This window comes from Dasypus novemcinctus, chromosome 21, assembly GCF_030445035.2.
Source record: "Dasypus novemcinctus isolate mDasNov1 chromosome 21, mDasNov1.1.hap2, whole genome shotgun sequence".
Lineage (NCBI taxonomy): Eukaryota > Metazoa > Chordata > Mammalia > Cingulata > Dasypodidae > Dasypus > Dasypus novemcinctus.
This window is the reverse complement of record NC_080693.1, coordinates 23057467-23069533: the sequence shown is the minus strand read 5'-3', so window position 1 is coordinate 23069533 and position 12067 is coordinate 23057467. Positions and strand designations below refer to the sequence as shown.

General features: G+C 44.9%; 1 protein-coding gene across 1 annotated transcript in view; it reads left to right on the top strand.

Moving 5' to 3' along the window:
- The window catches only part of GLP2R (glucagon like peptide 2 receptor), a 139229-nt gene that overhangs the window by 89430 nt on the left and 37732 nt on the right, over nt 1-12067 (top strand). Inside the window, exons 12-13 of the mRNA XM_058283482.2 lie at nt 491-612; nt 11676-11782. Coding sequence (XP_058139465.1) covers nt 491-612; nt 11676-11782 — 229 coding nt within the window. The remainder of the gene's footprint in view (nt 1-490; nt 613-11675; nt 11783-12067) is intronic.

The following is a 12067-nucleotide window of genomic DNA, read 5'->3' as shown; positions in this document are numbered from 1 at the left end:
GGTCTAATAAGTAAATGGGGTGAAGAATGAATAACCATCATTATCCTCCCCAAGGAAGAAACCAGCAGGCTCAGAGAGTGGGTGTGCCAGGCCCAAGGCTGCAAAGCAGAGCGGGGTTTTCTTCCTCATCAGAGGGAGATGCCCCCCTGAGCAAGGGCTGGCACCCGGTGTCAGCGTCTCCCAGCTGGATGCACCCTGGAGCAGCTATAACCTCCCTGAGTCACCAGGGACTGTTCTAACTCCACAGACTTTGGGTAAACACAGCGGACATTAGCGGATCATGGTTTGTTAATGAAACTTAGAGGCCTCCGTGTTTTTCTCTCCATTCTAAATAAACAGTAGGAATTCTAATGAGCCCCCAAAAGGGAAATGAAAACCATTTTTCCCTGGGATTTTCCGCAGCTCTGTGCTGAGGGTGAGGGCCTGACGGCGTGCTGGGAGAACAGGCTGCGTGTTGTGACCTTTCCTCTAAAACTCTGTTTACTTTCAGAGAGCTCAGGAAGGGCCTATAGACGCTGCCTACCTCAGGGGACTTGGCAGACAAAGGAGAACTCCACGAGAATCTGGGAGGATGTGTCCGAATGCGCCAAGAATGACAGTTCCGACGAAAACGTGAGTCCGCTCGGCTTGGCCGTGAGGCACCCGGGGTTCCAGCCACTCCGCCAGGGCACTGAGGCGCCGGCCAGCTGCAAAGGGCCCTCCTCCAGCTTGTCTGCCCCAGGTTTGGTCGGAGCAGGAGAAGGTCCAGCATCACACAAAGCAGCAGCCTGTGACAGCCACTGAATCCCTCGACCACGGGGGCGAAATATGAACTTGCACAGGGGTCAGCCTTTCGGCGTTGGTCCTCGCCTTCACACGTGCTGCCCCTGTGTCTGGAACACCAAGTCTTCCCTGGGTGGCTCCTTCTCTTCATTCAGGTTACAGTTCCAGTGTCTCCTTCTCAGAGGTGTTCCATGGCCACCAATCGAGAGTGGCCTCCTGGTCACTTTCTAAACCACCACCATTTATTCCCTCTAAAGCCCACGCTGTCCTCTGAACTTCTCATGTGCCTGCTCATGTGTCATGTGTCCCTCTTACGAGCATGCAGATTCAGGGAGAAGAGGGAATGGTGTGCCTCGAGGGAGGCAGCGTAGTACAGGGGTCACCAGCCCAGGCTGGAGGGACAGGCAGCACAGCTTCTTACGCAGGCTCTTCCACCTAGGACCTGGGGCAAGCTACCTCGCTTCTCTATGCCTCAGTTTCCTCATCCATCGAGTGGGGATTGTATTTCCTACATGGAATGGTTGCAAAGATTTAAAGGGTTGACAGACATAAAATTCTTAGGAGAAAACCCAACATGCATGCTGTAACTATGACTTTCCCACCATTACCTGGATCTCACACACTAACTGGCATGTCGAAGCTGCTCAGCACATGTTGGCTGGTTGAATGAACCGATCTGTGCTTCGGATTTCTCTCCGAGCGTTTTCTTTCTGTGATCTTGTTTCGCAGTGCTTGCCCAACCGCAGCCTGCTCATCCTCACTTTCTTCTTGTCTTTTGCTCCCCGCCCTAAAGCCCTCCTAGCTGTCCCAGTCCTGCCCACTTTCCCTCAGTGTGAAGTGCAAGAGACAGAATGAAACAGAGGGAAAGGTGTTTGAGAATCAGACAGACATCTAGGGCCAAATCGTGGTTCCTTTCATTCAGGCAGGCCACAAACATTAATGGAGCACCTACTGTGAGCTAGGTTTTGTGCCAGGCACTGGGACTAGACAGTGATAAGACACAGAGGCTTTCTTCAAGGAGCTTAGTGTCTCAGAGCACAGCGACAGGTGAACAGAGCAGCGTGGTAACCGCTATGACAGAAACAGACCTGGACTGGGGACCAGGGAAGACTTCTCAAAGGAAGCAGCACCCAGCTGAGCCCCAAAGGGTGAGATGGAGATGGCCACGGAAAGCATGAAAACAAGATCGTTCCTGGCAGAAGGATAAGCACTGATCAGAAGTCAAAGAGTGCGTGGGACTCTGGGGGGCAACTTGAAGTGCTACTGTGTAGGTGGGGGAGGGTGCTGGGGAGGAGAACAACAGCCAGTGGAGATTTAGGGAGAAGGCAGGCAGATGAGGAGTCAGGGCATTGTCTTGGACCATTTGCACCTTCAGGTGGCCTAGTGACCTAATTCAGAGCAGGCTTTGAAAGGACACCTCTGGCAAGATGGAGAACCAGAGGCTGGGGGTAGGAGACCAGGTAGGAGTCTTTTCAGTAATGCAGCCCAGATAAGAGGAGAATGATGTTAGTGGGAGCTGAGGGAAGAGGGTGGAAGGATTTACAGTCACTAAAGAGAAAATGGTAGGACCAGGTCTGGAGGTGAAGGAAAGTGTAAGCATCAAGGGAATCAAAACTCAGGTTTCCAGCTTGGGCTGGTGAGTAAATTTGAGATGCCCTTTTATCCCTCCCAGGTGCTAAATATTTCCTGAGCTAAGTCTTGGTCCTAGCTTGAGTCTGCAAACCACCCTACTCCTTCAAGTTGTGTCCTCTTCCATAGTTGAGTTGCATTTTTAATTTCTTTAGCTTTCTTAAGCCATTGCACTATATTCCATCAAACACTAAATATATTTTAGTAGTTTAAAATTTGGGGACTGGGGAAGGCAAAGAGTTTGGCTCTAAAAACACATCAGCGTGACTTAAGCCACATGACCTCTCTCCAAGCATCCATAAAGTGGGGTTGAGGATGTCAATAATTGCCTGGTCATTTGTGAGGCTTGAAATTGGCAATGAATGTTGAGTGATGAACCTATGACCTGACAACTGCTGCTCATGTGATAGGGAGTATTATAGCATTTCTTCTGCTCATAGTATCTTCTTTGGTCCCCATAAGATAATTTCTTCTTTTTTTCATCCCTGGACTGAGCCCCGGGCCTCTGGCTCATTGGTAATACCAGGATCCCAGTCTACTTGTCGGTGGGAGCTTTTTGGTGTCCTTGAGGGTGGCATTTCTGTAGAGAAAAGCCTGTTTTTGGCTATTTGGGTTTTTAAAAAGTTAATATTTCATTTGACTTTCAAAAAACTAGAACTTAGTTTTCCGCTAAGTTACTAAGGTCAGCTTATACAGCTTATTATTCTATTATAAATCCAGTACATTTTAATACTTTCAAAGAGAGCTTTGATTATTTTTGGAGCCACTTACAAACTACTTAAATGCCCTTTTACATTTTAAGCTGCATGCATATTTTTAATATATTAGATTCTCTAGGTACCTTAAATAGCTGTTTTAACAAGCTTATCTTCCTTAATTCTTATATAATAATAATTCATTAACGATATCAACTCGGTGTGATGAGTCTTAAGATTTCTTTTTTTAAAAGATTTATTTATTTGCAATGAGTCTTAGTTTTCTTTTTTTAAAAAAAGATTTATTTCCCCTCCCCCCTCCCCCCAGTTGTCTGTTCTCTGTGTCCATTCGCTGTGCGTTCCTCTCTGTCCGCCCGTACTCTTGTCAGCAGCACTGGGAATCTGTGTCTCTTTTTGTTGCGTCATCTTGTTGTGTCAGCTCTCCCCGTGTGTGCGGCACCACTCCTGGGCAGGCTGCACTTTTTACGTGCGGGGTGGCTCTCCTTACGGGGCGCACTCGTTGCGCGTGGGGCTCCCCTACGCGGGGACACCCCTATGTGGCACAGCACTCCTTGCACACATCAGCACTGCACGTGGACCAGCTCCACATGGGTCAAGGAGGCCCGGGGTTTGAACCTTGGACCTCCCATGTAGTAGGTGGAAGCCCTATCCCTTGAGCCAAATCCGCTTCCTGAACTGTGGCCATTTGGTGACGTAAGATTGTTGCTATTTAGTGAAGATCAGCAGACTTTGCTGGTGTCAGCTTGAACTCTGTTCCAGTTCTTCCTCTCAGGCTGGGGGAGGTTTTTTTTAAAATCAGCACCACAAAGGATTACTGGTATGTCATCCTGCTTCAGTTAACCTCTGTCTCTTCTTTATAATTCCCTGGATAAAATGGAAGCTTGAGCAAATCAAGATGGTTAGAAAAATCATTGATCATTCTGATTTCACACTACCATACAGATACAGTGGCACAAATAAGAGCATGGATGAATGTGAAATGTGAAAAAAATAAGGAGGATGTGATGGGAGTTGTGTGTGTTCATTACTTTTGCTTGACTGTAATTTATTTCACTGTAAATTTACATACTTGGTTTTAATAATGCTTGTGTTTAGCAATGAGCCCACAACATTCCTGAAAATTTGTCAGCAAGCTCTCACAAGTCAGTGCGACCACACCACGGGGCCTACTGGGGCGATTTTTTTTACCCTCACCAACATCTTGAGCCCCAAGACCAGGGGGTCTTAACAATGGTCAGTGAGCTTCAGTTGAAATTCAAAAAAACCATTGTTCTTGTGGGGCCATGTTGGTGCTGGTGTGATGTATTTATTAAGTAATGCACAGTACAGTGTGGACTTAGTAAGGTAGTTTTCACCTGACTGGCAAAGGGGCCGATGGAACAAAAACGGTTAAGATCCCCCTGCCCAAGACCATCCCTTTCAGAAGGAGCTGATCTTTCCTTCCCTGGTCAAGCTATTTCATTACCTAGTTATCTGCTGTGACGCAGCTCGCAGCCCAGCCCTCGTTGTGGTTCATGCCCTTCAGAGCTTAGAGGGAGGCAGCCTGCCCCTGGCTCTCTGAAGTCTATCATATCTCCTCATTGGGCACTGAAGGCTCTTCCATTGGATCCTTCATACCCTCAGGGAATTTTAATTTATTCCCTGATTTGAATTGGTGGGATTCTGTGTGCCTTATACAATTTTACAGTGTGACAAGGCACACCTCTTTTTTTTTGTTTGTTAAGATTTATTTTTTATTTCTCTCCCCTTCGCTGTGTGTTCTTCTTTGTCCTCTTCTGTTGTTGTCAGCAGCATGGGAATCTGTGTTTCTTTTTGTTGTGTTACCTTGTTGTGTCAGCTCTCCACGTGGGTGGTGCCATTCTTGGACAGGCTGCATTTTCTTTTGCCCTGGGCGGCTCTCCTTACGGGGCGCACTCCTTGCGTGTGGGGCTCCCCTACGTGGGGGACACCCCTGCATGGCAGGGCACTCCTTGTGTGCATCAGAACTGCACATGGGCCAGCTCCACACGGGTCAAGGAGGCCTGGGGTTTGAACCTTGGACCTCCCATGTGGTAGGCAGACGCCCTACCCATTGGGCCAAGTTTGCTTCCCAGGTACACCTCTTAAATGTATTGAAATGACATCTGTGGCTGGGTTGGGTTTGCCCTATCTCAAAAACCTGTCTGACTTTTGTCATCCATTAAAGTCATTCTAATTGTATGCCTTGAATTAGGCAAATTGTACGTATTCCTTATCTTCCTTTCTGGATGGTAAGCTACTTGATGACAGTGGCCACATTTGAAAACCCCTACCTCTCCCCCTGGTCCAGCCCTGGGATGTGCAATCACCTTTACACACTCTAGAACACTTAATAAAGATTAAGTGAGTGGTTTCACAAATTCTCATTCAACTGGTCTGTGGTGGGGCCTAAGGCATCAGTACAGATCCAGAGTGCTCCGGGTGATCCTAACCGAGCCAAGGGCCGAGGTTGAGAACTGAGGTGCTGACTAGGAATTTTCCAGCCCAGGTGCATCTCCTGGTTGCCTCCTCTGGGTAGAGGCCTGCAGCAGCCCCACCACCCTTTCAGCTGCTGCGGCAGTGCAGCAAGATTAGAAAACTCTACTTTCTAAGACAGGAAGTTAAAGATTTCTCTCTTTTGAAAAGTGAGGACAAGGGCATCGTCCCCCGCCCCTTGCAAATGGCTGTATTCCCAAGAATTCAAATACTTGAAGAAAACAACCCAAAACACTTCTGGCCATGTTTACCTGTGTTTCTAGTAGAGGGTTGAAGTTTTGGCCAAAAAAGTCCAGTGTTAGTAAATCTTTGCTCTTCACAGTTTGGCAAACAAAATATGTTATGTTCTTCCAGCTAACAACACACTGGGGGTCCTTATGCATGCTAAATGGCACTTTTTGAGGAGATTGTGTGTGCACAGGCAAAAGTAAGCATTAGCAAATATGTTTAGATTCCTTGGTATGCGATTATGTTTAGTGGTACAGAAGTAAATTATCTTGCCTTACTTTAAGCTATTTTCTTTACTCTTAAAGAAAGTACTTTCTTTTTCTCAAATACACAATTTAATTGACATATATAGTAATTGATAAATATTATATATATAAGTTAATATATAATTTTAGTGATTTTAAAATTTTGAATGTCATTTATAAAATATATCACTGAATATATATAATTTTTTCCAATATTTTTTTTAAGATTTATTTATTTATTTCTCTCCCCTTCTCCCCCCACCCCGGTTGTTTGTTTGTTCTCTGTGTCTATTTTGCTGCATCTTCTTTGTCCGCTTCTGTTGTTGTCAGCGGCCCAGGAATCTATGTTTCTTTTTGTTGTATCATCTTGTTGTGTCAGCTCTCCATGTGTGGCACCATTCCTGGGCAGGCTGCACTTTCTTTCGCGATGGGCGGCTCTCCTTACGGGGCGCACTCCTTGCGTGTGGGGCTCCCCTACGTGGGGGATGCCCCTGCGTGGCAGGGCACTCCTTGCGCATATCAGCACTGCGCATGGGTCAGCTCCACACCGGTCAAGGAGGCCCTGGGTTTGAACCGTGGACCTCCCATGTGGTAGACGGACGTCCTAACCGCTGGGTCAAGTCTGCTTCCCTCCAACATTTTATTTTGAAAATCTCAAACCTACAGAAAAGCTCAGAGTAATAAAATAGATACCCATATAACCTTTATCTAGATTTAAAATTTAACTTTTGTGCCTTTGTTTTCTCTGTCTCTCTTTCTGAAATATTTAAAATAAATTGCGTACATCATGGGATTTCACTCCTATGTATTCATCAGGTACCTCCTAAGATTGAGGACATTAATTCATATAACCACTGTAAGAAACCAAAATCTCATTACTAGGTGTGCTAATTGCTTTGGGGTACAAGTACCAATAGGATCTTTCCGTGTACAGAGTTAAAAAGTGTTTGTTTTAATGAAGTCTTCATATTGATAATTCTGACTCAAAGTTACTATTATAGGAATTTTGGTAAACTCATCTTCTCTTTGTGTAGTTTTGTGTTTTTTTTGAGGTGGGGGAAGGGTATTACACTGTGATATTTTATATGGGAAGCTGGCATTCAAACCTCTGAGCCATATCAGCTCCTGTTGCTTTGCATTTCTCTCTTCTCTTCCAGTGAAAAGCTTGCTTCCTCATATTATTAACATATTTACTTATTTACCTTTGCCTACAATACATGTCAAATAGTTTTAAACTTATAGTGCTAAAATTACCACTAGCCATATATCCTACTTGGTAAAGTTTAAAATTTCTTCGCAGCTCTTTTGGTCCTTAGCACATATCCCACTAATAATGTAAAATTATACAATTTTTTTTTCAAAATGATCTTCTCTATATAGTTATGTTAATTAGAAATACAGTTTGGTTCATTTGTTTCTAGGAGTGCTAACTTTTAGGATTTGCATTTTTCATCATTTTCTCTTTAACTTCATTTTTTAATACTTAAAATATTGGCAGTGCTTGAAAGGTAAATTTATATAAAATGTATACTCAGGGGGAAGTGGATTTGGTTCAATGGATAGAGTGTCCGCCTACCACATGGGAGGTCCAGGATTCAAACTCAGGGCCTCCTGACCCGTGTGGTGAGCTGGCCCACGTGCAGTGCTGATGTGCACAAGGAGTGCCCTGCCATGCAGGGGTGTCTCCTGTGTAGGGAAGCCCCTTGCACAAGGAGTGCACCTGGTAAGGAGAGTTGCCCACCACTAAAAAAGTGCAGCCTGCCCAGGGTGGCACCGCACACATGGAGAGCTGATGCAGCAAGATGACACAATAAAAAGAGACACAGATTCCCAGTGCTGCTGACAAGAATATAAGCAGACACAGAAGAACACACAGTGAATGAACACAGAGAGCAGACAACTGGGGGGGATGGGGGTTGGGGAGGAGAGAGAAATAAATGAAAAAGAAATCTTAAAAATAACAAAATAAAATAAATTTATTTTTAAAAAAACGTATACTCAGGGAAGTTCCTATCTCCTCCACCCTATTCCTACTGATCCTCTTTATTTATTTATTTATTTTTAAAGATTTATTTTATTTCTCTCCCCTTCCCCCCTGTTGTCTACTCTCTGTGTCCATTCACTGTGTGTTCTTCTGTGACTGCTTCTATCCTTATCAGTAGCATGGGAATCTGTGTTTCTTTTTGTTGCATCATCTTGTTATGTCAGCTCTCCATGTGTGAGGCGCCATTCTTGGGCAGGCTGCACTTTTTTTGCGCTGGGTGGCTCTCCTTATGGGGTGCACTCCTTGCGCATGGGGTTCCCCTATGCGTGGCACATCCCTGCATGGCACGGCACTCCTTGTGCACTTCAGCACTGCGTGTGAGCCAGCTCATCACACGGGTCAGGAGGCCCTGAGTTTGAATCCTGGACCTCCCATGTGGTAGGCAGATGCTCTATCCATTGAGCCAAATCCGCTTCCCATGGTCCTCTTTAAATAACCATTTTTAATTAGTTTTGGGCTCATCCTCTCTTTCTTTTTTCATTCTTTTCCAACTTCTTTTTGAATTATAAGATTCATCCTTTGTTTCTTTTTACAAAACCAAGGTAATGTGTAAATACATTATTTCCCCACTTTTCTAATATAACAGGTAGTTACCGTATACCCTTTGTGCATCTTACATTTTTCAGTTGACAATGTATTCTGGAAAATTACTCCCTATTGGTCCATAGAGATATTCCATGTATGTTTTTGCAGATGCCAAATACTTCACCTTGTGTGTTTGTAAATACAGTTTCAGTTACTCTCCTATGGCCATTTGGGGTATTTCCAAGATTTTATTACTAATAGTGCCACAGTGAATAACCGTGTGTGAGTATGCTGGATCATATTTGTGGAGGTATGTCTTTTGGAAGATTCCTAGAATGGGATCATTCAAGATGGAGGCATATGTAATTTTGTTAGATGTTGCCACATTCCCCTCCAAAAAGGTTGTAACATGTATTCTGTCTTAGTTTGCCAGGGCTGCTATGACAAACACCATGCACTGGTGGGCTTAAACAACGGGAATTTACTGTCTCACGGTTTTGGAAGCTAGAAGTCCAACATCAAAATATTGGCAGGACTCATTGTCACCCAGTCTGCTGTGCTCAGACCACCCTCATTCCGTGCTAAGCTCTCTCCTCTGTGTCTGCGCCTCTGGTTTCCACTGCCTTCTGGCTTCCATTAACATTCTATGCCTAAATTTCCTTTGCTTAGAAGGACTCCACTAATATGGATTGAGGCTCACCCTTATTGAACCTGGCCTCATCTAAATAGGATCTTCAAAGATCCTATTCACAAAAGCGTACACACATTAACTAATAATATCATCACCAAAGGTCCTATTTACAAATGGGTTCACACCCACAGGATGGGGGTGTTAGGATTTAAACTTGTCTCTTGTAGGGGAAACCAACATCCTAATACCCTCCCTTCAGCTATGTATGAGAGAGCCTATTTCCTTGGTGATGAATATGAGACACGGGTTATGAAGAATTTCATAAAGGGTCTAAGTGATGTACATGTCCCCTGTTGGTCCCGAGAGCCAGCTGAAGACTTTTGGTGGTCCTGAGCCTCTAGGGGGAGTATCCAGTTTTAGTAGAGACCTGAATTCGAGAACAGTTTTAGGAACTCTTCTAAAGAAGTGCAGTTTAACTGTAGCAGACGCTATTGGTGCCTCACTCACATCCCCTTGCCCTCACCGATTTTGTGCCAACTGCCTGACTTTTCACTACTAGTATATGCATTTCTCTGCCAGTTCTCTGGTTTCTGGAGCCCAGGTTATTTGCTGACAGGCAGTCCAGAAGTGCCAGAGAACTTGTGTCCCTGGGAGTAACCCTCCACCGATGATTAGCAGGAATGATATATATAATAAACACCTAGCTTGCTTGTTCTTGGTTCACTCTGAGGCTTCCAGAGCTTCTCCAGTGTGGTCAAGCTCCAGCTGCCCACCACAGTAGTCAGACTTGATAAAGCATACCTTTACCTTCCCTCTCTAACTTCTTCCGTGCATTCCCATCCTAGCCTCAGGATCTGCTTCTGTGGAAAACCAGCCTAAGGTGGGCAAACAAAAAACAAGACTTTCCCCCTAATTTTTTCTAGAAAGCATTAAAACATGCACAGATGTTTTTAAGGACTATGAATTCAGGAACTGATAATTAGGTTATATAATTAAATATGTTAGTCTCATACCCCCAAAAGATAAACGATGTTCAAATGACTCTGTGAGATGATATGCCATCTGAATTATCAATTTTAAAAACAAAAAACACTTTTCCTGCTTTTGAGATGTTAACAGTCTAGCCTGAAGACAAGACTAGTGCAAACAAATCATTAAGCATAATATGATGTGTGCCCCAATTTATAACACAAACTACAAGTGCTTTGGGGGTTCAGAGATGACAGAAAACAAAGAGGTATTCATGAAGGACTCCTTGTAAGAGAAGAGGTTTGTGCTTGTCTTACAATGATATACTAGAAACAACCCAAATGTCCATCAACAGGTGAATGAATACATAAATTGATATATCCAAACAGTGGGATACTGCTTAGCAATAAAAAGGAATGAACTATTGATGTATTCTATAGCACAGATGATTCTCAGAATAATTATTCTAAGTCAGACAAAAAAAGAGTACATATTATAAGGTACTCTTATTCACAAATAAAATGGAAACTAATCTCCAATGGCAGAAAACAGGCCAGTAGTTGTCTGGGCATGGGGGGAGTAAGAGGAGATGTATTACATCATGAGGAAACTTTTGGAAGGTGATGGAAATGCTCCTTATCTTGAATGTGGTGGTGATATCTTAGGAATATTCATGTCAAAACTCCTTACATTTTAAACTTGAAATATGTGCAGCTTATTGTACCTAACTTCAATAAAGCTAGAAAAAGAAGTTGGAGCATAATTCAGCAGGTGGTAAGGATTTACTGTGGGTTCTTGAACAAAAGCCGTTTAGAAACAGTCTTCGCCATGAGATACACATGGGTTAAGTTGGAGTGTGGGCTCCACTGGAAAACCACACATCATAACCCAGAATTTCCAGGCAGTTATCCTCTGTTTACGGACAGGTTATCCTGGGACTCAGAGAAAATACCCCAGTATGTTCCATTGGGTCTCCTTCCAAGAGGTCATCTATGAAAAGTTATTTTTAGGAAGGAGACTTTCAGAGACAAATCTAGTCCCATCCTCCAGAGAGGAGGACCCCTAGATTCCAGCAGAGATCCTGTCCTTATTCCCAAGGCACCCCTTTTCCTGGGCACAATTCCTGTATGATGTTATGACTCTTTGGTGCATCAGTGCTGGACTGTGGGCTCAGCTGGGGTGGGGTGGGGTGGGGTGGGACCCACTGTAGACTCTTCGCTCATCAAGGCTCCTTGATCACTGAGCTATACCAGCACACAGTCTAGGCTGCCCTCCTTGGGTGCCAACAGGGATCAGCAAGGAAAGGGCTCAAATCATGTTGAGGGACCAGGGTATGGCTCTGTCCATGGCTAGACCCGGGTGGTCCTGGGCATAAGGCTGGGACCACGGCCCCCTGGCCTGGGGGTCACAGTCTGTTCTTCCTCTGTGTTCAGATGAGGACGCTCGCCTTGCTGTTGATTTTGCAGCGGATATACACCGTGGGACACTCCCTCTCCCTGGCTTCTCTCTCTCTGGCCATCGGCCTCCTCCTGTTTCTTCGGTGAGTGGAACTTCTGCCAACACGTGTTTTGGCACGAACTGCATCGTTTGCTCACTGGCCACCCTTGGAAAACAGTGGCAGATTGGACTGGACGATGTCGTGGCTCATCAGAGCCAGAAGGGATCTGAGGGAGTCTAGAGTCCAGATGAAGGGGAGATATTATCAAAGGGTATGACGGTCCAGCAAGGGACATGGGGTCACCCCAGTCACCGAGCCAGCTGGCAGTGCAGCTGGGACTTAGATCTGGTGGGACTTAGATCTGAGACTCCGCCTCTTTTGGGTTAG